The sequence below is a fragment of the Phoca vitulina genome, unplaced genomic scaffold (assembly GCF_004348235.1).
Source record: "Phoca vitulina isolate PV1807 unplaced genomic scaffold, GSC_HSeal_1.0 scaffold10, whole genome shotgun sequence".
In the NCBI taxonomy this organism is placed as follows: domain Eukaryota; kingdom Metazoa; phylum Chordata; class Mammalia; order Carnivora; family Phocidae; genus Phoca; species Phoca vitulina.
This window is the reverse complement of record NW_022589713.1, coordinates 22,034,338-22,059,744: the sequence shown is the minus strand read 5'-3', so window position 1 is coordinate 22,059,744 and position 25,407 is coordinate 22,034,338. Positions and strand designations below refer to the sequence as shown.

At 42.2% G+C, this 25,407-nt stretch overlaps 1 protein-coding gene across 9 annotated transcripts in view; it reads left to right on the top strand.

The window, feature by feature from the left end:
* Nucleotides 1-15,055, top strand: part of CEP63 (centrosomal protein 63) — a 59,250-nt gene extending 44,195 nt beyond the window's left edge. For 4 of the 9 annotated variants that reach the window (XM_032408655.1, XM_032408653.1, XM_032408654.1 and 1 more), the window contains exons 10-15: nucleotides 2,533-2,647; nucleotides 3,519-3,716; nucleotides 5,968-6,054; nucleotides 10,036-10,241; nucleotides 11,036-11,312; nucleotides 13,465-15,055. In XM_032408655.1, the coding sequence (XP_032264546.1) occupies nucleotides 2,533-2,647; nucleotides 3,519-3,716; nucleotides 5,968-6,054; nucleotides 10,036-10,241; nucleotides 11,036-11,312; nucleotides 13,465-13,623 (1,042 nt within the window). In that variant the 3' untranslated portion in view covers nucleotides 13,624-15,055. Of the gene's footprint in view, nucleotides 1-2,532; nucleotides 2,648-3,518; nucleotides 3,717-5,967; nucleotides 6,055-10,035; nucleotides 10,242-11,035; nucleotides 11,313-13,464 lie in introns of those variants that run through there. The other 5 variants (XM_032408657.1, XM_032408658.1, XM_032408660.1 and 2 more) reach the window with 3 other exon arrangements.
* The last annotated feature ends 10,352 nt before the right edge of the window (nucleotides 15,056-25,407 follow it).

Sequence of the window (25,407 nt, the reverse complement as noted above, 5' to 3'; positions counted from 1 at the left end):
TATAGTCTGTTTAGAGTGCAGGAGTTGATGGATGACATGTCTGTTCCCCTAAGACTTCACTTGTGTCCTGTTTGCACAGTTTTTTATTTTCTTTTTATATCATCAAGTTCTTCCTTTTTTTTTTTTTTTTTTACTTTTTGTTTGTTCAAGTTCTTCCTTTCTGCTGAATTATTCCCACTGGTATAAAGTAGGCTTTAATATTTCCCATATTGGGAAAAGATTAAAACCGTCCTTGAATCCTATATCCCTGTCATTTCCATATTTCTCTGCTGTCCTTCAAAATCAAGTTCTTCAAAAGAGTTGTCTGTACTGACTGTACTAATTTTAATTTTACATTTTGCCTGTGTAGAACGTCTTCAGTTAGGCTGGGGCTGCTCTCAGCAAGGGCACACTGGGCACATGGCGCTCCTTTCTTCTGTCCCGAAGCGCTGCTGATTATTTCTGTGGGTGCTAGTGAAATCCTGATCTATACTAGAGCATACCCAGTTCACTTGCTTCATCATCATACTTGGGAACTTTTGTTTGTCGTACTTCTAAACTCTGTGACTGGGAAGAGGTTGATATTTTGTTTTAAACATGTCGTTTGTACACTAACATTTTCTGTATGTAAAAGATTTTAAAATATATGAACTATTAGCCTTTAGGCAAACAAAGAATAAAAATATTGCTATTTTACCCTTTTAAGTTTATCTTTAAGTAATACATTTTTTACTTTTTATTTCTGTTTTTGGAAACCACCAGGTATTTTTTTTTTACATACGGTTTTTTGCATGCACATACGGTTTTTTGCTTTATTTGTTTTGCACCTTGGAATACTTAAGATATTCTTGGTTATCATTATTGAGGTGGATGTGTACATTTTTTAAATTTATTTTTAAAGATTTTGTTTATTTGAGAGAGGGAGAGAGAAAGAGTGAGTGAGAGAGAGCATAAGCTGGGGAGAGAGGCAGAGGGAGAAGGAGAAGCAGACTCCCCACTCTGCAGGGAGCCCGACGCCTGGCTTGATCCCAGGACCTTGGGGTCATGACCTGAGATGAAGGTAGACGCTTGACCAACTGAACCATCCAGGTGCCCCAAGATGTATACACTTCAAACTGAATAAAATAAAGCTCGTCCTTCCTTCTTCCCTCCCTCCTTTCCTTCCTTCCTTCCTTCCTTCCTTCCTTCCTTCCTTCCTTCCTTCCTTCCTTCTGAGAGAGAGAGAGCAAGAGAGCATGAGTGTCAACAGGGAGGAGCAGAGGGAGAGGGAGAGAGAGAATCTTAAGCAGGGTTCATGCTCAGTGTGGAGCCTGACGTGGGGCTTGATCTCACAACCCTGAGATAATGACCTGAGCCAAAATCAAGAGTCTTGATTAACTGACTGAGGCACCCAAGCTCTGCAAAGCTTATTATTCTTTTTGACATTGGAACTAAAATTTACATTTTCTATCATAGATTTTCCATTGATTGACTTTTTAGTATCTTACACGTAGGTATGTTTTACTGTGCTCCCTTCAGGCTTAGAGACCTACCTCTTCTTTCTGACTTGCAGTGTGACCTTAGATCCTTAGCCTCTTTGAGCCCCAATTTTCCCATCTGTAGCTAGGACAGGAGTATCTATAATTCTTCTTCTCTCTCTGCCTCAGTGTTTGACACACTGTACTGACATACTAAGTACCAAATAAATGAGCATTCTAGGATATTTAGAAATAGGTAAAATTGAAATAAATGGAAACATACACCAGTGTTCAGTAATAAACAATGTCTTTAAAAATATTTTTTCTATCAAAAGGCAAATAGAAAAAGGAACCCATTTTAGACAGTTTGTGTTGTTTAGTTTGAACAAAATATTCCTTGAGAAAGGAGCAAAATAATTTTATTAACAGAAATGAGTGGTGAGATAAGAGAGTTATGGTTTGGGGTGCCTGGGTGGCTCAGTCGGTTAAGCGTCTACCTTCGGCTCAGGTCATGATCCCAGGTTCCTGGGATGGAGCCCCACTTGGGGCTCCCTGCTCAGGGAGCCTGCTTTTCCCTCTCCCTTTCCCCCTTCCGCCTGCTCATGCTCATGCATTCCCTCTCGCTCTCTCTCAAATGAATAAATAAAATCTTTAAAAAAAAAAAAGAGTTATGGTTTCCTGAGGTTCTCGTATCTGCTGAGGGATTGATTCTTAAGTAAGGGTGACAAGGTGGAAGCTGTGTAGGGTGGAATTGTAATTAAGTATGGTGAAGATTAAAATTATGATGGTAACTCTTACACAATTTGAGAGAGAAAAGTAGTGAAGTTACTGTAATCTTTAGAATTTTATAACCAGTTAAATTTTTTAAGCAGAGGGAAAGAGTATAGGTAAACACAGAAATCAAAAGTATCCCCAAAAGTTGGAATTGGATTTGGTTGCCTCTGGTGATGAGGAAATTGGAAATGAGTTTTAATTTGGGGTGGGAGGTGATGTTTAAGATAATTCTTGGACACCAAAAGATAAGTTAGATAATTGAATCTGTGTGCTTCAGGGTTTTTGTTTGAAGTATGTGATCATATTTTTGTCATATATACAGCTTGGAGTCTGTGAGTGCAACATGTAAACAACTGAGCCAAGAACTAATGGAAAAATATGAAGAATTGAAGAAGATGGAAGTACATAACAATGAGTACAGGGCAGAGATTAAGAAGGTAAAAATCTGCCTACCTGCAGTCGCCAAGTTGTATATATATATGGACTGAGCTGTGGGTTGGGAGGTCATAGGAGTTATATTTAATGAGAGAAAAATGTGGGCCAAGGAGCCACTTGATATTCAGGAGTAGACATGCACCCAGAATGTGCTTAGGGAAAGTCTTTGTCATCCTCAGGGATGCCATATAAATGTTTTCAAGGGAATTGAACCCTATCCTCTTTGAACTCTAAGCTTTATTTTAAACGTTCTAAAAGATTTACACTCTTTTGCTTTCAAAAAGATATTATATGAACTAGCATTTAGTATTTTCTTATTGACTGAAGGTGGTCATGGATATGTATTCTGTGCCTTGGTCTAGTTAATATCCTCATTGGCTGTTGAGGTATGTGGAGCTGTTTGTCTCTACTCTACATTAATGGGCCCTGGCTGCTGTGTTTGTTGACTCATAATTTTTATTACTTGAGATTACTTCTGGCTTCTTTCTTCCTCTTACCTTTCTTTTGTCTTCTGTGGACAAGGAAGCCATATACACAAAATTGTTAGCTTTGCAACTAAAAAAGAAAGAATTAAGGTCACAGTTGCTGTCCTCTAAATAATGTGTACATGGACTTTGACACAGGTTCTCAGCATTCAATTAACCCATCTCTCCCTGTTTTGAGATTAATAAATTATTGTGGGGTTAGCCATCTGACCTTCCATGTAGACATACAACTTGGTAAATTGCTAATTTTCTGTAGAGCTTAATCAAGGAAAAAATTCATGTCTTGGGGTAAGGTAAAAATTGCCTTATTATTTTTAACTATTAACATATTTATCTGTCTACATGCTTTCTCTTTGTTCTTTACGCTTTCCTTTCTGTTTCTTTGTAGTTGAAAGAACAGATTTTACAGGCTGAACAAAGTTATAGTTCTGCATTAGAAGGAATGAAGATGGAAATCTCACAGCTAACTCGGGAGTTACACCAGCGAGACATCACTATTGCTTCCACCAAAAGCTCGTCCTCTGACATGGAAAAGCGACTCAAGGCAGAGATACAAAAGGCAGAAGAAAAAGCCGTAGAACATAAGGTGAAGCTTGAACAAAAACTCTTCATCTGAAGTGTTTTTGAACATGGAATTCAGTACAGATATAATTTCCATAGTATTTAATTAAGCAAATTTTTATTAGACTCCTGCTGTGGGCTGAGGTGTGCTGGTTCACAAGCATTCTGTGAGGATTGGTGGGGAGGTGAGAGTGAGTACAGAGTAGAGAGGCGTGTCTGTCGTGCACAGCGGGAGTGTGATGTGTTCACTGGGACAGACTAGAGTCCGCACGGGGTGAGTGCAGCAAGGGGTGGAACTGAGAAGCAGGGACTGGCTCCTGGGACCCTGCCGGGGTGGGAAGGGCTTAGTGTTCTCTTGAGGCCAGTAGAGAATGGCTGTAAGCAGGCATCAAGGGTCTCTATGGTGGTGATACGGAGAATGAGCAAGGAGGCAGAGAGACCACTCAGATACTCTTACAGCAGTAAGATGGTGGCCTGAGCAGTGGGCAGGGGAGGTAGAGGGAAATGCAGGAATGCTGAGATGTGGCTGGTAAAATCGACTGGGCTTTGCATTTGATTGGACAGGGAGGGCGAGTTAGACAGAGTTAGGGGAAGATGTCACTCAGGATTGCAACGTAGGCAACTGAGTAGAAAGTGATGCCCTTTAGTGAAATAGAGAAAAAGATAGGGAGCAGGTTAGGGCAGATATGGAATTTGTTTGAAAGTAACACAAAATAGGGAAGCTGGTGGAGCAGACACTGGTTTGAGATTAAGGCTGGACGTTTGTATGGAAATATCTAATAGTCAATTCCACAGAAGACCTGGAGTTCAAGATTAAAATCGGGGTGAGACATCTGGCTGTGGGCATCTCTGCATGGAGTGGGCATTTGAAACACCCTGAGAGACTTAGAAAATGTGGTGAGAAAGCATAGAGATGAAGACAGAGATTGAACCACACTTAGGAAACTACTTATTTAGGGTAAAAGGGTGTTGGAATAGAGCTAAAAAAAAGTAGCAATAAGGAAGAAAACTAGATAGTTTTCACAAAGGAAGCAGGAAACCAAAGAAGGCAGGAGCCTTTTTCAAGTAGGAATGGTGGAGCATACAGCTGAGGAGAATGAGGAGGGAGAGTAAGTTACAGGCACACCTGGTCTTACTGCACTTTGCTTTATTGCGCATTGCAGGTGTTACATTTTTCACAAATTGAAGGTTTGTGACAACCCTGTGATGAGCAAGTCAGTCAGCACCATTTTTCCAACAGCATTTGCTCACTTCATGTCTCTGTATCACATTTTGGTAATTCTCACAATATTTCAAACGTTTTCATTATTATATTTGTATGGTAATCTGTGATCAGTAATTACAACTCACTGAAAGCTCAGGTGATGGTTAGCATTTTTTAGCAAAAAAGTATTTTTAAATTAAAGTGCATACATTTTTTTAGACGTAATGCTATTGCACACTTAATAGACTACAGTATAGTGTAAACATAACTTTTATATGCACTGGGATACCAAAGTATTCGACTCATTTTATTGTGATACTTGCTTTATTTCGGTGCTCTGGGATTGAACCCGCAACATCTCTGAGGTATGTCTGTATTCTCTTGTGAAAGGAGTGCAGTCCATATGATGTTGGAGGTGGAAACCACATGAGAGGAGGCTAACACTGGAGAGTGGGAGGAATTGATCAGGGAACTCGTTCATTTTTTTTTTTTTTTAAGATTTATTTATTTATTTGAGAGAGAGCATGAGCAGGGAGAGGGGCAGAGGGAGAGAATCTCAAGCAGACGTCCCACTGAGCACAGAGCCCCAACATGGGGCTTCATCTCAGGACCCTGAGATCGTGACCTTAGCCAAAATCAAGAGTCAGCTGCTTAACAGACTGAGCCACCCAGGAGCCCTGAACTCATTCATCTTCTTAGAATATTTTAAATTCATGTGTGTTAATACATCTTGACACCCTTTTTTAAAAAATCTTTTTACTTTTTATTTTTTGAAGATTTTATTTCTTTGAGAGAGAGAGAGTGCACGTGCATGAGTGGCGGGGAGGGACAGAGGGAGAAGCAGACTCCCTGCTGAGCAGGGAGCTTGACTCAGGGCTCGATCCCAGGACCTTAACTGACTGAGCCATCCAGGCACCCCTAAAAAATCTTTTTAGAAAGGTATTTATATATAAATATGTTATATATTTATTAATATATTAATATATATATATATGAATGAAGATAAGGAAAATTATACATGGAAAAATTTTGTAGGTGCATTTATTTGTTTTTTCTGCTTTTCCCTTCTCAGGAGATTTTGGATCAGATGGAGTCACTCAAGTTAGAAAATCGTCATCTCTCTGAAATGGTGATGAAATTGGAATTGGGTTTACACGAGGTACATAATAGAAACTTAAGTTTTTCTTTTTTTTTTAATTTTATTATGTTATGTTAGTCACCATACAATACATCATTAGTTTTTGATGTAGTGATCCACGATCCATTGTTTTCGTATAACACCCAGTGCTCCATGCAGTACGTGCCCTCCTTAATACCCATCACTGGGCTAACCAATCCCCCCTCCCCTCCTCCCCTCCTCCCCTCTAAAACCCTGTTTGTTTCTCAGAGTCCATAGTCTCTCATGGTTCATCTCTCCCTCCAATTCCCCCCCCCCATTTTTCCCTTCCTTCTCCTAATGTCCTCCATGTTATTCCTTATGTTCCACAAATAAGAAACTTAAGTTTTTCTATTATCCAGGCCTTTTAAAGAAATCACTTTGTAAATATTGATGTTGTAAAGAGCGAGTTAAGATCAAACTATGGAATGATCCTTCTGCAGAAACTTGCTCAAATAAAAAGAAGTCAAGACAATGATGGCAGTGAGCAAAATATCACTCTCCACTTCAGCAACTGGGAGATTTTTTTATATTATGTATATGACAAAATACATGTACAGTCTATGTTCTTAGTAGGGAGCATGTATATAAAGTGCTTAGCATAGTGCCTGGCATTTAGTAAGTGCACAATAAATGTTAGGTGCTATTATTATTGTTAGAATTATTATGTTCATAATACCTTTTTCTTATAAAGTATATCGTCTTTTACATGATTTGGTTTTAATTATATTTCTATAAGATATAATTCGTTTAGTCAAATATTCTAGAATCTTTTGTGTTGAAAGTATTTTCACAGGCAATGTAATGTATGCAAGGATGAGTAAGAATTCTTGCCTTTAAGAGATGGAGAGTAAACTAGTTGGGGGGGTAAGAGGTGTGTGCCGGCTCCTGTGAAACGGGCAGAACATGGTCAGTTAACAGTGAGTTCGTAAATGGTATGGATGGCCTTTTAGCTATTTTGTTATAAAATTCTTATAATTTGCAAAATGACCCATCTATTCTGACCTATTTTAAATTAAAGTACATACATTTTTTTAGATGTAATGCCCAAAGATTGTAGAAGTTTTTTCTTTCTGCATTTCCAGAGACTCTGTGCCACCAGAGACGTAGGCTACACAGCAGCCCTATTCACTACTAAGTAGTTTTAAATTCACAGTCATGGATTATGGAGGCTGGGGAGGGAGAAAGTGCAAAACGTTAAATGAATACAGTATCGGGGACTATTTTTATAATCTTTTGGGACAAAAAGATTCTCTTAGCCATATGAAACCATAAAGAATTTTACAACATAAACAATCTTATGAAATAAAAATGTAAAATTTGTGGATGGCAAAATACCCTATAAAAAAGACTAATAGACTGGGGGAAACAATCTATAAATAGACAAAAGTTAATATATTAATATAAGGATTTCCTGGAAAGATAATAAAAAGATTGGAATCCAGTAGAAAAATGGACAAAGAACAGAGATAATTCATAGAAGTAATGCAAAAGTCCAGTGAACAAGAAAAGCTGTTCAGCATCCTTAATAATCAAAACTAAGTACTTTTTTGCTAACTGGCTTGACAATGATTTTTAAAAATGAATGTAGCTAATATTGGCAAGGATATAGGGCAACAGGCTCTCATGCTCTGTTAATGAGAAAGTGAATTGGTATAGCCTTTCTAGAGGACAATTTAGCAATATCCATTAAACTTGTAAATATATATAGTGTATAAACTTCTGGGTCATGTGCATTTCTGATTTTGATAATTACTGCAGAGTAGTTCTCCAGAAAGGTCAAATCAGTTTGCATTCCCAAAGAACCCATCCTATAGGAGCAAATGTGCTGAAATGGTCATTTTGTGTTATTTGCAATGTACAAAATTTTGAAGTAAACTAAATGTTAGCCTCTAGAGGGATGGTTAATCTGTGGCTATCTATACTATGATTTATTATGTTGTCATTTAAGGTGGCAGGTGAAAGTATGCATCTAATCTTGCTCCTTCCCAAATCCCTCTAAAAATATAATGAGAGGATTTTTTTAAGTGCAAACCCACAAGGGATGGGAACCAGAGGAGAGGAGAAAGCAGCTAAGCCCTTTATAAGGGGGAAGTCGGAGGAAGGAAGGAAGGAAGAAAGATAATTTTATTTGCCCCTATAAAGCCAATATGAAGCTAGTATGGAGAAAGCCAAGAACCAACCTGATTTACACCACAGAATCTTCAAAAGGCTCAGGATTTGGCTGGCAATACCTGATCGAGAGAATCTTATGCAGTGATTATCTGTTCATATTTAAGAGTTGGGAACTCCTAGGGGTGCTTAAACCAGACTATGACCGGAGATTCCGTTGAGCTTAATTTCTCCTGAAATCCCATCTAACAGTGATAATCCTGTCCTTTTTTCACACAGCCCAGCGTGTGCTTGGCACATAATTTTTATATTACCTCTCACATTAATTTTTCTTTAATTGTTGTTAATCAAATAATAAATTTGAGAAAACTTTAAAAGATGCCTGGCAAAAGCAAAGCACTGTCTTTTTAAAAATATATATTTAATGACATCAAATATCAGACTCTGGCTGGTCAAAATCCCATCAAGCATTTTAAACTTCCTCTGGTTTTGAAATTACACACAGTGTGAACATGTTGTATGTATTTTTTTTTAAGATTTTATTCATTTGAGATACAGAGAGAGAGAGAGCATGAGCAGGGGGAGAGGCGGGTGGGGGGGGCCAAGAGGCAGAGCGGGGGCGAGAAGCAGGCTTCCCGTTGAGTCAGTAGCCTGATGCGGGGCTCGATCCCAGGACCCTGGGATCATGACCTGAGCTGAAGGCAGACGCTTAACCATCTGAGCCACCTAGGCGCCCCAACATGTTGTATGTATTAAGTATAATTTTTAGAAAGTTCCTTTTTGCATTTTACCACCTAGGAAGGTGGAATTACTTTTACAAATGAATGTTTTTGGATTAAGTAACAATTTTAATGAAATTATCTAATTATCTTAATAATGAAAGCAGTAGCTCTGATAAAATTATTTGCCACCTTTAAAAAATCAACAGTAGTTTGTAATTTAACTCCTATGTCCTGCAATTTTTTTTTTTTGAGATTTTAACTGGCATTGACAACTTACTGAAAAATTTTGTAACTTATTGTCACTACCAGCACACCAGTAGTCGAAGGCTACATTTTAAAGTGTATGTTTTAATTCTGTTTGTTAAACCACCTTGACCAGCTTATTTTCAGAAAATTCTTTACAGAAAAGACCAAGGTAAACATCATATTAAATTCCAAAGAAAATTACCATAATTTTTCAGAATGCTAACAAAATATTTCGTCATTAGAAAAAAAAAAATGGTCCAGACTACTGTTTTTTCAGGTAGTATTACCAGGAAGCACCTAGAATTGAAAAGTAAAATTCATGATCACAGAACCCAGACCAGATTAGAGTAGGAATTCCTACCTTATACCTGAATGCTGTTTTACATGTATTTCAAATTGATTTCACATACCAGAACAGGTGCCAATGTTATGTAAAAGTCCTTAAGACCAGAGAGTACTTATTTAAAAGTTGTCCCTGCCAGCTGGAATTCCTTTTCAGAACCCTCTGTTCAAATGTCTTTCTTTGAACTAGGTCTCTCAATTTTCTTCCATAGATACTCTGGAAGAACCCATGGATGCTATTTTCTTTCTTTTTTCTGTTTCTGATTCTCTCTTGTAGCTCTCCTCAATCTGAGTTCCAGCCTTCCTCTGGCTCTTTAGATCTTCCTTGGCACATCAGGGAAGCCCGTCGTGCTCCTCATTTTCCACCCCCATTCACTGTAAGAAACAACACTTGTTTTCTCATAGGGGAGGGGCCAACCACAAATAGTCACTTTTTCCAAAGTAAAGCCATAGATGAACTAGTTACAACTAAAAAAAAAAAAATGTAATTTCCCACCAGCGGTATCACAGATCACAAGTATTCTTATACCAATTAAGTAACTCTAGTATTCTTTTTTATTAGGCAAGAGAGATTTCACTAGCAGACCTCCAGGAGAATTATATTGAGGCATTAAATAAATTAGTGTCTGAAAATCAACAACTACAGAAAGATTTGATGGATACTAAATCTAAGCTGGAAATTTCTACTCAAATGTGCAAAAAAAACCATGACAGGATCTTTAAACCGATACACGGCAGAGCACCTGAGTTCAAGAATACAGAATTCAAGTAAAATTTCTTCACAGTTTACTTAAAATGTGTACCATTATAATTCTCATTTCTTTGAGAATAATTTCAGGCTTACAGAAATTAAATCTTCCTCAAACAGCCCTATGTTTGACTCTGAAGTACAGTGTATACGAGTAAAGCTACTATGAGGTTACAAAGTGGTGGGGGGTTATAAAGCACTTTTATTCAGGTTTTAGTTTCACACACTCTGGATGTATGTGTAAACAATGTCCTTCCTCCCCCGAGCCTTTCCATGCTGCCTCCCACCTCTCGAACCCCCACTGATACCATAGGAAGTAGAAATTGGCTTTTTTATATGAAGAAAGCTTCCTTTGTATTTTTGGTCAATTAATTATGAGCTGTTACCATAAGAAGTCAGCATTCCATGAAAACCCACCTGGCTTCAGCTCTTACTATATGGCTTATGTGTTTTCCTACCTACCCACCAAAGCCCGCGCTGACACCTCACCTCCACTACCACCTTGACACCAGATCTCGTGTGCACAGTACTTCCCTCTGTCCTAGCACCAGACACACTCCATCTCCCTGGGAGCTTGTCTTCCTGGCTGTACTGTCCGTGTGTGAGGGCCGGGGCCTGGCAGTGGGGATTGGATATGGGCCTGAACGGATAGAAGAAGGGGTCTGAGTGGGCTGCTCCTTTTATGAATTACAGCCTTCACTGGTTAGCTTGTGCCTTTATTTTTAAGTTCCTTTAACTTCCTGTAACAGTTTTGTGTTAAAAGAGAAAAGTCATTACAATTTATATTTGTTTTGTTTTCTAATCTGCTATCCAGGCCAACCCATGGCCCGTACAGACATGATGGAATAAAGACTGAGCACTGCAAAACAGGTCTTCATTCTCTGAGACGACAAGCGTTGGATAGTATAGAGCCCATGTCCAGGGTCCTCAGCCCCCTGAGTTCTCAGATCACCCCTTGCAGTTCCGTCTCTCTGCCTTCTAACTTTCTGTGCAAAGCTAACTCTTTGCCTTCAGTGCTAGATATAAATGAAGCCAACTCTTCGGACACTGTCTCTGAGAGTGTAAATGACCAAGAAGAGTTTATGTCTTCGGTATGGAAACTTTCTCATCTTACTAGTTTATTAAGTCTATTTAGTTTGGTTTTATTTTTTATTTGAAGGATAAAGGTGGGTGATGGCGTGTGTTGGTTTCTTACCAGTTCTCTATCTTGAGTACTCTGTATTATTCTCATGTTTTTCTGTCTTAGGATTTTGCTTGTGAAGACACATTCAGCCATGATTACTTTTCAAAATGCATCTTAGTTCTGAAAGTTAATAGCCATGCCTGTTTTTAACCGTAATTGGAAATTCCTTTCCTGCCTTTTTCAGAGAGGGTCAATTTTGTATTAGAATGGTTGGTTCAAGGAATATCTCTGGATGCCAAGATAGTCCTGAGGTCTAGACAGTGAAGAAGGAAGGAAGGAACTGTGGGAAAGGGAGAAAGAGGGTGGGTGGAGGCAGAGGAAGGAAGTGCATCTGACGCATCCAGAACATGGATTCAGTACCACACAGGGTGACACTGCGCTGGCCCCATGTTCCTGCAGCTGCCGTGCAGACTTGAAGCACTCGCCTCTGGCCATTCATTGCCATCACCAGTTAGGGGTCCCACACCTGTGAAAGCTCAGTATTTGTGACTTTTGAATGTACCAACAAGTCCATGGAAAGGTTTTCTTTTCATTTTTAAAATAAGTCTCCACTTCACTTACATGTAATTCTGAAATCCAAAAATGTCCTGTAAACTGTCTTCCTACATTTGGCAGCAAAACTTACTTGGCACTAAAACCTGACCTGAACTGAACTGATGTGATAATATGTATAGATTTTATTTAATTTTACTTAGCATTTTACTTCAGAAATATCAATATGTTTGATTATGAGACATTACCTCAGACTCCAGTAAGGTAATACGGTTGATCCTCATTAATCATGGATTCTGTGTTTGTGAATTGCCTACTCGCTAAACTATTTGTAACCTTCTGTCAATACTTGAAGGACTCCTACGGTCATTTGTGGTCGTGTGCAGAGCTGTGAAAAATTTGAATCCCTAGACTTGCACATTCCCAGCTGAGGTTGGCCGAGGTGGCACTCTGCCCTTCTGTCCAGCTGTCACACAGAGGTGACCAGAGAGGGGAGGAGGTGGGGACAGTGTGGTGTAGCATCAGGAGTGTGGGCTCTGGGGCTGGTGAACAGGGTTGGAATCCCAGTTCTAGCACCCATTAGTCGAACGGCCTCAGGCAAGTCACTTCAACTTCTGAACCTCGTTTTCTCTCTCTTTTTTTTTTTATTTAAAGATTTTATTTATTTATTTGAGAGAGAGAGAATGAGAGAGAGAGAGAGCATGAGGGGGGGAGGGTCAGAGGGAGAAGCAGACCCCCCGCTGAGCAGGGAGCCTGATGTGGGACTCGATCCCAGGACTCCAGGATCATGACCTGAGCCGAAGGCAGTCGCTTAACCAACTGAGCCACCCAGGCGCCCCCTCGTTTTCTCTTTTATCAAATAAAGAAAATGGACTCTACCAGGATGAATCGTTTTAGGATGATTTGTGTGTGTGTGTGTGTGTGTGTGTGTGTATTTCCCCAAGGAGCAGTGATGCTTTATTCACTAACTCAGTGTTTGAGGTGACTCTAGAAATAACTACTGCATGTGAGGAGGGACTGTGTGTGGTACATGTCCTACATTACCTTTCTGAGGTCTGGATTCTGATAGACCATGGCCCCAGGAGTTTCAGATGAGGGATTATGGACTGAGGTTTTGGAGGAGAGAAAGTACTGATTTCACTTGGGATCTAATATGTTATCAGTAGATTTGCTGTGCTTTAAAATCAAAGTAACATATTCAGATTTTAAAAGTGAATTTGCAGTAACAGATATTAAGTATACTCTCTTCTGGGGTATTAAAGGCTATTAAAGGCTATATGTATACTTTATACAAAGTCTAAACAGACATTCTTCAGACCCATAACTAATATATTTATGTCACACTTTACATTTATACAATTTGGGTCAGAAAGGAAGAGGTCTGTGTTAATTTTTCCAGAATGGCTTCTTTCTTTCTTTTTTTTTTTCTTTATTAGTCTTATTATTAGGATAAAAACAAATCTCTCTTCAGAAGAAAAAGTAGTTTTTCTGGTTAGAAAATAGCATGAAAATGTATGTGAGAAGTACACTATTCAACTTACGTATGTCAAAATTTGTTTCTCCTCCAGTGTCCCTTGCCTGTATCTCCTCTTGGTTCCATAGCTACCAGATTTTTGGAAGAGGAGGAGCTGAGGTCGCATCATATTCTAGAGCGCCTGGATGCCCATATTGAAGAACTCAAAAGAGAGAGTGAAAAGACAGTGAAACAATTCACGACCCTAAAGTAGCCTCTTGAAAAAAAAAATCACAAACTTGGAAATGAAAATAGACCCTGAAGAGTTACTGTCACCTGGAAGTGGTGGCTCTTTAGAACACGAAGATGCAAAAAATGCCAAGATGAGACATCCTAACACTGTTGTGAAGAAATCTGAAAAACAGATACTTCTCTAAGGCATTTTCACTGCACTGGTTTGTTTGAAGAACTTTTTCCAGCAATAACTTGTAAGAATAAACCACTTTGCTAGCCCTTTTTTTCCCTTACATTAATATTTATTATAAAGTGATATTTTCTCTTGACTTAAATGTGAATAGCTAGAGACTAATTAAAATAAAGATTTTATGATACAAGTTGAAGATAAAGTAACTACAGAAGTACGTAGTAGGAGTACGGATTTCAGAGTCAGCTGACCCAGATCCAGGTCGATGCGCTGGCGTTGCTGTTTACTAGCCAGTTGGGCTGCTAGCATGTCCAGGGGCGAAAGAACTTTGACAGGAAGCCCTCTCTTGCTCCGAACACAAGTATTAGAGAGAGGTGGAGGGAGGGGACGGGCTGGTTTTAGGCGTGGGGTGCCTATGGAATGTCAGATGGAAATGCTTGGCCTCTGCATTTCTGAGACGTTTAAAGGGGAGACAAAGATCTGTGTGTAGAAGGTGTTAGAAACCATGGAGAGCCGATAAGATCCACCTGGTAAAGTTTCCCAAGGCGAGTGTGTAGGGAGAGAAGAGCAGAACGTAGGGCCAGGGGCGCTGAAGGACGCCAGCATATGAAGGTCCCAGGAAATGGATCAGTAGAGGAGCTAGACCCCACAGCTCCATGTCCAAACCAGCGGGAGGTCCCGTCGGTTCTGCTTCCAAAATCTATCTCAGATGCAGCCATTTCTCCTCCAGTGCCCCCACACTGTCTAGACTAACCCATCTCACCTAGATGCTGCCAGTAGCCTCCTACCTGGCATCCGTTCCACTCATGACACCAGGAAGTGAACAGTGGCGCTGCCACCTCTCTTGAAACCCTTCAGAGGCTTCTTGCTGCACTCAGAAGAACTCCAAATTGCTTACCAGAGCCTACAGGGCCTTGGGTAACAGGGCCTGCCTGCATCGCCCCCTGCCTTGTCCTTCGTCCACGGTGCTTCAGCCACGCTGGCCTCCTTTCTGCTTCCGGTGCAGCCAGCTTCAACCTGTTAGGGTCCTTGTCCTTGCTCTTTGCTGGAATCCCTCTCTCACCTCACCCATGATTGGGGTTTCTTGCCATCAGGTGTACACTCTAATGTCTCCCCTTGAGGAGATCTCTGACTGGCTTCTCCCAGTTTCTCTAGCTCACTGCCTTGAGTTATTCCCTTTATAGTACTCCCCACTCTGAAATCATTCTGTTACTTGATTTACGTTTTTTGTTTGTTTATTTTGATTTGTTTTAAGTAGGCTCCACGCCCACCGTGGGACCCAACATGGGCCTTGAACTCACGACCTCGAGATTGAGACCTGAGCTGAGATCAAGAGTCAGACGCTTAACTGACTGAGCCACCCAGGGGCCCTATATGTTTTTATTGTCTGTTTCTACCCGTAAGCTCCTTGAGGGCAAGGGACGTTGCCTGTCTGGTTGGTGGTGGGGTCCTCATGACCCAGCACAAGCCTGGCACTGGGCAAGTGCTCAGATGGTTTGAACCAGTGGATAAATGTCCTTCCTCAGATGCACCACGTTTTCCCTTCATGCCTATGTACGTGCTGTCCCTTGGGTCAGCCTCCTCTTCCCATACTTTCACATGCCCCTACTGTCTTACTCGGCAAAGCCTTCCCACAGCCCCTGACCAGATTAAGAGAGCTTCTCATTTCTTAGCACACCCTGTGTGTGCCCCTTTCAAAGCACTGACCACGTCATGCTGTCCAATTTCTGTCTCTCCCAAAAACTCCTTAAAAGCAGGGGCAAGGTCCTGTCTACATCCAGAGTGCTGTCTCACACATAGTAAATCCTAAATGACTACTCAGTACATAAAAATCGCTACCATTCTGGGCTTCATTGCACTTACCTGTAAAATGGGGATGATACCTCATGGGGTTGAGAGCATTTGTTGAAAATACATTTTTTTTTTTAAAGATTGTATTTATTTATTTGACAGATAGAGACACAGTGAGAGAGGGAACATAAGCAGGGGGAGTGGGAGAGGGAGAAGCAGGCTTCCCGCTGAGCAGAGAGCCCGATGCGGGACTCGATCCCAGGATCCTGAGACCATGACCTGAGCTGAAGGCAGACGCTCAGTGACTGAGCCACCCAGGCGCCCCGAAAATACATTTCTGAAAGGGCTTTGCAGACTCTAAAAATATTGTACCCATCTGGATCGGTATGCAGGGATTTCTGAGTTTCAGACTGTCCCAAGCTTCCGCTTAAAATATGTAGGGTATAACCCTAAATTTCCACGGCACATGCCGACTAGGAGGAACAAGGACAGACTCTAGTCGCTGGAGATACTTAAGGAATCGTGAGGTTACTATGTACTTCTTAAACTTCCACCACGTTGTTAAAGTTGAGGTCAACAGTCTAAATTTGTCAGAATGTTCGACTGTAATTTAATCTCCCAACTTTGTTTTTCAAAAAGATATGCCAAATATTAAAATGTGTCAAACTCAATTTGAGCTAGTTTCTTAATACACATTTTACAAAATCTGTGCTCAGGATACTCACATGAGATGGAAAGGTAAGGGTGTGCTCATCTACTTTCGGTGTTTACAGATGATGTTGTGTTGGGTGAGTTGCCTCATTCCTCTTGGCCAGCATTCCCAGTGAGGTTTGGTCTGGATTTCTATGCAGATTTTAGCTGACGAGGCAAAGTTGAGTTCTAACTGTGAGTGGGATGCTGCCTTTCCATGGAGCCTCCTTTGATCTCAATAAGCCTAGGAGGGAGTGGGTGTCACTGTTCCAAAGCCACAGGGAGGATTTAAGTGGCTTGCCCAGGACCCGAAAGCCCCGGCTCTCCTTAGCTGGGCCTAGGTAGGGGTAGAGAGTGTGGACTCTGCAGGCAGGCAACCCAGTTCCTAATCCTAGCTCTACCACTTACTGGCTGTGTGACCTTGGGCTCCATACCTCAGCTTTCTCATCTGTAAAACGGGAAATAAAAATCATACCTTCCTCAGAGGGTTTTTGTGAAGATGAGTATTTGTAAAGTACATAGAATGGTACCTAGCCTAGTAAGCACTATGAAAATATCTTTTTGAATAGACAAAGAAATACACTGTTTCTTTTAAGATTTTATTTGAGAGAGAGAGAGCACAAGTTGGGGGTGGGGAGCACAGAGAGAGGGAGAAGCAGGCTCCTCACTGAGCAGGGAGCCCAACGTGGGGCTCGATCCCAGGACCCCGGGATCATGACCTGAGCCAAAGGCAGACGCTTAACTGACTGAGCTCCCCAGGCACCCCAACAATACAGTATTATGTCTACTCAACTTAAAAAAATTCTACCTTCCCTCTCAGACACAGACACATGACACCTAGTAAACTGTGGGTGGTGGTAATCTGTTTGCAAAACACCCCTGAGTCTGGAAACTAAAAGTTATGTGTGAGACCAATAACTATAAAATAAGTTCTGTCATTAAGAACATACATAAGCAAACAGTTGTCATGAATGGCAGTCAAGTGCAGAAAGGCAAGGTTAGGAAGAGATTTGTTGACTTGTTCTAGAGATAGTTTGAGATAGGATACAAAATGTATTAAAAAGAAACCAAGAGTGGAATCAGAGCAAAGGGAAAATGAAGGCCGTAAACGTCCATCCACAAACTAACATCTAGTTCAGTTGCTAGGGGCAGGCAGCAGCGGTACCTCTGAGCTGCTTAAGGGCAAAAGCAGAGAAGGAAACATTACTTAAAAGGTTGATGGTGCCCACAAGATCAAAACAGACCATGGGTTCAAGAGAAGCACATCTTCTCTGAGTGTGTATATGAGCATTTGGCTGGGTGTCTGAGCATTAGGAGAGGTCCTACAGCCCTCTTGTAACTGATAAGAATAAGAGAATCTGTAGGGCTTCCTTATAGCGTGCCTCAGTGTGGGCTGATGGCAAAGGCTGAAAGAGCAATCAGTTCTAAGGCGGTCCCAGATGTGATGGTATAAAGCTCTTGTGGTCTGGCCTGACCACAGGGGAAGATTTAGAGAAATGATGGACTGCAGGCCTTCAAAGCAATCTTCTTTAAAAGCTATTTCTCCACAGTGTGATTTCAATAATCTGACGACCAGTTCACTCTTTTTTCCTCTGTGGGAACCGAGAATTTGGGCATTTTATGTTGCCCGTTAAGGCCAGGTTCAAATGATTGGACAGTACAATCAGAAGTAAGTAGATATTCTTCCTATGAAAAGAAAGAGCCTTATCAAGGCAATGCTTGAATGGTGGAAGGTCCAGGAACTCCCTGATATTAAATGCAACATAGATAAATTTGCATATGTCCGTTTTTCTGTTGGAGGGTGTCCATCAGATTCTCAAGGATATCTGTGAGCCAAAAAAATATGAAGAACCACAACTTTAGGGACTGAAATTTTCCCAGAATTGTGTTCTGTTTTCTGGGGAGCGATGCAAAATTGTAGGAGTCTAACCAATTCCTATTAGGGCTAAGTTTTATTTTTATTTTATTTTTTATTTTTTTAAAGATTTTATTTATTTATTTGACAGAGAGATAGCGAGAGCAGGAACACAAGCAGGGGGAGCGGGAGAGGGAGAAGCAGGCTTCCCGCTGAGCAGGGAGCCCGATTCGGGGCTCGATCCCAGGACCCTGGGATCATGATCTGAGCCGAAGGCAGACGCCAACGACTGAGCCACCCAGGCGCCCCAGGGCTAAGTTTTAAAACGCAGTTGAATAGTCATTAGAACCTCAAGCTGTTCTATAATAAAAAGGCAAATAATCCAATTTTAAAGTGGGTGAAGGATCTGAATAGACATTTCTCTAAAGAAGATGTACAAATGGCCAAAAGCACATGAAAAGATGCTCTACATCACTGTCTTCAGGAAAATGCAACTCAAAACCATGTGAGCTACGACTTCACAGCCACCGTAATACAAAAAATAACAAGTGTCGATAAGGATGTGGAGATATTGCAGGCTTGCGGGGTTCTCGTCTCACCGAGTCGAAGAATGAATCTCGCAGACGCAAAAGGGTGAAGTGAAGCGAAAGTTTATTAAGTGAAGGTGAGAACAGAAAGGAAAGAGAAAGCTCTCTAGAGTGAGAGGGGTTCCGAATGGCTTGCCACTGAGGGTTTTTAAGCCAGTCTTTATTGAAAACTAGACCAGGGAGCTTGTGGCCTTGAGATTCTTGCGCCGTCTTGGTCTGAGCAAGGACTATTGATAACCCCTTAATGACTGACTGACTTTGAGATTTGGTCATTTTCTGTGATTACACTGTAGCTGCCAAAGAAAAATACTCCCTAACATCTAAGGCCAGGTGGTCTGGTCTATTCCCTTATCTCTTGTTCACTCTTTCAGAGCCTAGTCAAGGCCCCCCTATCTCTCCCTGCCTATACCTGAACCCTTTCCTTACTCAGAGAAATTGGAACCCTTATACGTTGCTGATGGCAATGTAAAATGGTGCAGCCACTCTGGAGAACAACTGGGCAGTTCCTCAAAAAGTTAAACTTAGAGCTGACCGTTTACCCAGCAGGACCAAACCTAGGTGTATGCCCGAGCTCAATGAAAACACATGTCCAGACAAAGAGGGCATGTGAATGTTCATAGCAGCGTTACTCCTGGTAGCCACAAGTAGAAACAACCTAAATGTCCATCAACCCATGAGCCCATCAACAAAACGTGGTGTATCCAGACTGAGGAATGTGTTTTGGTAGTAAAAAGGGATGAGGTACTGCTGCCCCAACACCGAACGACCTCGAGAACCTTCTGCTACGTGACAGAAGCCAGTCACGAAAGACCACATATGTATGATTCCATTTATATGAAGCGGCTATGACGGGCAAATCTGCAGACAGACAGTAGATTGGTGGTTGCTGGGGGCAGGGAGAGGGAGGGTTTGGGGGGGAAGACTAAAGGGTAAGGGGTTTCTTCTGGGGGTTCGGAAAATGTTCCACAATAGCTTGTGTGATAGTTGCCCGACTCTGAATGTAACACCACCCAAATCTATTGAAATATACACTTTAAATGGGTGAATTATATGGTATGTGAATTATATCTTCATAAAGCTCTTACCAAAAAAGCCTCCCTGATGCGTAGCAACGCCTAAAAAATTCAAGTTTATATTCAGAAAACATCACAGCACATAGAGCACATGCATGCCAGAGTCTCATAGTTTCCACTCTGCACTCACACTTGGGAGTAACAGTGGTGGTCCTCTTTAGAGAACGGGTGACCGAGCTCTGTCTGCATAATTGCTTGTGAGTGGAGCAGTTCCGCACTGCAAGATAAAGTGGGTAAGGGCTTTGCCAGGAGCTGGGCACATTGCGAGCCTCCCGCTCTTCCTCCAGCAGAGCGTGGTCTTGTGCTGCCTGCGAGGGGAGCAGTTTCCAGGATTCCTGAGGGCCCTGGCAGCAAAGTCCATGGTAATCAGCCAGGCAGAGTTTCTTGGCTAAGTATCTTGTACGGAGGGGCTGCAGGAATGCTTGGCACTAACCTCAGTGGTGAGGAGGACTGCATACAGAACGTTTTAGAGAGCATTACAGACCAATGATAGGGAAGTGTGTAACTATGGGACTCATGCCCTAACACTGCTTGGCAAATCCTCCAATATCTCTCCAAGCATGCCTGGGAAAAATAGAGAAAGAAAAGCCAGATCCATTACATAAACCTGCTCATTTCTTCAGCTATGGAACACAGATCAGCTAAGACCATTTGACACTAGTTTGCCCAGTGCTTTCATGGAACAACCACTCCTTTGGAGGCATCTAGTGCAGCTGAGCTAGTTGTCAGTTCCCAGAGCTGTCCTAGTTCCCATGGCACTGGCTTGGGGAGGCAAGGAGGGCCTCTCGGTAGGCCATCTCTTGGATTTGCCTTGCCCCTGATGGATAGCATGAACTAAAATAGCTCACCAGTCCCTGAATCTTTCTGCAATCTAGAACACATGGGTCCTCAGCCTCAAATTCCATGCCACAAACAAGACAAGAAGTGTTTTCTACCAATTAATTTCTTTGTTTTTCAATTAATGAATTTATTTTTAAAAAAGATTATTTGTTTGAGAGAGAGCGAGAGGGAGGGGCAGAGGGAGAGGGAGAGAGAATCCTAAGCATTCTCCCTGCTGAGCGTAGAGCCCCACACAGGGCTCGATCCCACCATCCTGAGATCATGACCTGAGCAGAAATCAAGAGTCCGATGCTTAACCAACTGAGCCCTCCAGGCGCCCCCCAATTAGTTTCTTCAACCATGGTGGAGTACACGGCCTGCTCCCAGCAGGAGCATATACTCCACATGTGCAAGTCACGCGATAACCCAACAGAGCGGTGGCCGGGCAGGAACCCAGTGGTTTCCCCAGTGATCTCCCTCCTGGCTGATAGGCCCTCAGCCCAGCATGGAATCCTAACCTATTCATATTAACAAGTCCTGGACCATGAGCAAAGGATAGGAACGTTTCTAGACGGCCGGTACATTCAGCCTGCTACCTCCTGCATGAGCTACCATTTGTAGACTAAGAAGGCATCACCTGATCTTTTTATTTTGCTCCAAAAAGTCTTAATACAAAAACATTTATAAACAACACGAGGCAATTCCAATCTTCTCAGGCTGTCATTTCCTAAATCCATATTTTTCAAACTGTCTTCCAGAGATCTGAAATTTTTCAGCGTTAATACATGTTCCTTAGAAATATGCCAAAGCAGAATGGGAAATGCTGCATATCATATCCCCTAGGGCCAGGATCGAAGTGGGAGAACTGCCTCTCTTCCTTTCACAGGCCAAGATCCCTCCACCCTCCCCCTGCCTCCCCTATTGCTTTCCAGATCACTGGGAGCTGGTGGCCTTAGACACTTAGAGTTCTTTTTTTTTTTTTTAATTCGACAGAGGCACAGTGAGAGAGGGAATACAAGCAGGGGCAGAGGGAGAGGGAGAAGCAGGCTTCCTGCCGAGCAGGGAGCCCGATGTGGGGCTCGATCCCAGGACCCTGGGATCATGACCTGAGCCGAAGGCAGATGCTTAACGACTGAGCCACCCAGGCGCCCTGACACTTAGCGTTCTTAACCTTTTGTGTGCCAGGGACTTCTGTGGCAGAGTGGTGAAACCTATGGACCCCTCAAAATAATGACTAAATGCATAAAATAAAATATGTAGTGTTAAAAGGAAAACCAATTATTTTGACGTTCTGTTATCAAAAGCTAAGAAAAAACAAATTTGTGATATGGTATTATATATGCTTCTTTATTAACTCATTAAATAACAAAACCCAAGTGGCAGGTCTGTCGCCGACTATGCTTTTAAAGCAGTGGTGCATGAAAATATTTTGAGATGTCTACAACAAGTGTAGTGAGATAAGAAAATAACTGATTTCTATTGGAATAAAGCCCCAGGTACTCATAGTTGCTGTGATTTATGGCTTATATTCCTAATGGAATAAAAACCAAATTTCATTTAGATCTTGTTGAGAATTAGGATGTCAGTTTTTCCCATCCAAGTTCATGGAGCCCTAAATTCTGTCCTTGGACCTGTTGGTAGGGGGTCTGTGAACTCCAGGTTAAGAATTTTAGAGGCTTAGAGCTTTCTTATCATTTATGTCATACCTGGTCAGGCTGGTTCTCTGCGAACATTCACTGCTATAGAGGGGGTAGTATTTGTTTTTTTGTTTTTTTATTTTTTTGTTTAGATATTATTTATTTATTTGAGAGAGAGACAGAGATAGTGACAGAGATAGCGAGAGAGAGCACAAGCAGGGAGGGGAGGGAGAAGCAGGCTCCCTGCGGAGCAGGGAGCCCAATGCGGGGCTCGATCCCAGGACCCTGGGATCATGACCTGAGCTGAAGGCAGACGCTTAACTAACTGAGCCACCCAGGCGCCTGAGGGGACAGTATTTGTGCTTAGTATCACCAACTTACACAAGGGAACATTTTTTATTTTTTTAATTTTTTTTTATTCATGGCATACTTTTGGGCATCTTGGAGAACTAGTGTTGTGCATTGGCAGGCCAGAGCATTCCACCTGGGTTATTGGGGTCCCTGGGGTCTTGGAAGCCGTCAGCATTTGGGGCAGCCAGGTTAAGCCTGGGATGGGCATGTGACCACGGAGAAGCTGGACCGCTCGGACATCATCGACAGAGCTGCCAAGGGTGCCACTGTCCACTGTGGACAAGGGCCCAATGGCACACTGGAGGATCTGGTGCTCTGTGCACCCAAGGAGAATTTGCAGCCCAAGTGCAGCCATCTGGAGACTGTGGGGCAAGGGACAGGTTGGGGGTGGTTGATGTAGGAGGGGCCAGATGATGTTCTTCTGGGTGCAACTCTGGACGGCAGACCCGAATCTCTGTCTTCACAAAACAATCCAACAGTCTCAATCTTTCTGGAATCTCAAGAAATGAATACTTAAATACTGCAAACAAGCAAAAATTATTGTCCAGCAAAGGTCAGATAGTCATAGCTCTCTGCTGGTGTACCCTGGCACCCCTTACCCCAAGCTACCTACAGGCTGACCCCTCCAAGGTTCAGAAGTTGTCCAAATTAGTGCTTCACATTAACACTAGATTTAAAAATGTTTGATTGGGTTAAAAGTCTATCCATAATATTACTAGAAACTTCAACAATAAATTTGTCAATGAAAGAAGAGAAATTGCAATTAGAGTCTTTAAATACGATCTGTATTATAATTTTCAAATTAATGTTGTAAAGAACGTTATCACTACTTTGCAAAATTTCTCATCAAGGTGAACAATGAAGAATTTAAAGACATTGTTAATTAAAAACACCTTGATCAGGAATTGTGTTTAACAATTTCAAAGCGTAAATCCTCATATAAAAAGTTAAAGTCACAAAAGAAAGCTCCAGGTTTTCATTAAAATTTTTTTTAAAAAAGATCATATTGGAAGTTTTATATAAATTCAATGTCTCTTCTACTACTAGCATTTTATTTTTATCATCATAATTACAGATTGCAGAGAAGATGTAATGAATTTTGTCCCGTACAGACACCTTCAAATCCTCTCCTTTTTACCCCAAAGGGTTGTACAGATATTACCGTCGACGCTTTTCCTGCGAAGTCCTCTCCGAAATGTTCAGCCACGAGATGAGACCTCGTGGCGGGGCCTGGCACGGGTTCTGGCACGTCGTAGGCTTGCCCTTCTTCTTCTTCCTTGATATGCCTCAGCTGAAATATTTCTGCAGTTAAAATCTATTTTGATTAATGGTTAAACATATGTGGCCTACTCAGGTGACAGCTTATCCATTTATTAGTTCATTCATCAAACATTGAATCGAGCAAACCCCTCATCTCAGAAGCCTGAGCTCCTGGACTCCCGGCAGATCCCAGCGCAGGTGACACAGACCCCAGCTCCCTTCATGCTCCCAGAACCTCCGACAGGTGCGCACGGCAGCCTCGTAACACACCTGCGCCCTTAGCGATTGGCATCACCAACGCTTTAAGACAGCGCCAGTGCTCAGGGCGATGGGGCCCAGTGAAATGAGTCTGAGAGTGGAGGGGGAGGGCCTCAAAGCCAGCGGGCCACTTAGCAGCTGTACGCCCTTGGGCAGTTTCCTTGTGTGCAAAGTGTGGACTCTGATCCTGGCTCAGCAAGGCTGTCAGGAGGCCAGGTGAGCTGCTGCAAAGGGAAGAGGGTGGCAAAGCTGTAGATGGAGCCTTGCGGGCGGCCTCAAAGAAGGCAGCTGTAGGAAAGCAAGCGCTCAGGCTCTGGGAGGCAGTCGGAGGGGCAGGTGTGGGCTGACCCGGATGGCCAGCTAGTCCAAAGAGGCCACTGCAACTCAGTCCCCTGTAATGTTCACGGGCTATTTGAGAAAAGCTGGCCAGATTTGGATGTGATTTTCCTGATTTTTAAATGTTGGCACCGATAAACTTTTTTTTTTTTTTAACACTGTGCATGCTGAGCAGTAAAGTTTGCAACCTCTGCCCACACCAGTCTTGGGGTGATAAGGGTGATGGGGGGCCAGGGTCCCTACCACAGGCAAGGCCCCTGGGAAAGAGGGTAGGGACGGCACAGTAGGGGGAGGAGCCATCTTCCTTGTCTGCAGGGCTCCAGGGGAAACTGATGTCACAGAGGCTCGTCACCCACCATGTGTTCGTTCCATCCTCCATGGAGAATGGGGTTCATTTTGCAATAGTGACTTTTTTTTTAAATTTTTTATTGTTATGTTAATCCCCATACATTACATCATTAGTTTTAGATATAGTGTTCCATGATTCATTGTTTGTGCATAACACCCAGTGCTCCATGCAGAACGTGCCCTCCTCAATACCCATCACCAGGCTAACCCATCCTCCCACCCCCCTCCCCTCTAGAACCCTCAGTTTGTTTTTCAGAGTCCCTCGTCTCTCATGGTTCTTCTCCCCCTCCGATTTCCCCCCCTTCATTCTTCCCCTCCTGCTACATTCTTCTTCTTCTTTTTTTCTTTCTTAACATATATTGCATTATTTGTTTCAGAGGTACAGATCTGAGATTCAACAGTCTTGCACAATTCACAGCGCTTACCAGAGCACATACCCTCCCCAGTGTCCATCACCCAGTCACCCCATCCCTCCCACCCCACCCCCCACTCCAGCAACCCTCAGTTTGTTTCCTGAGATTAAGAATTCCTCATATCAGTGAGGTCATATGATACATGTCTTTCTCTGTTTGACTTATTTCACTCAGCATAATACCCTCCAGTTCCATCCACGTCGTTGCAAATGGCAA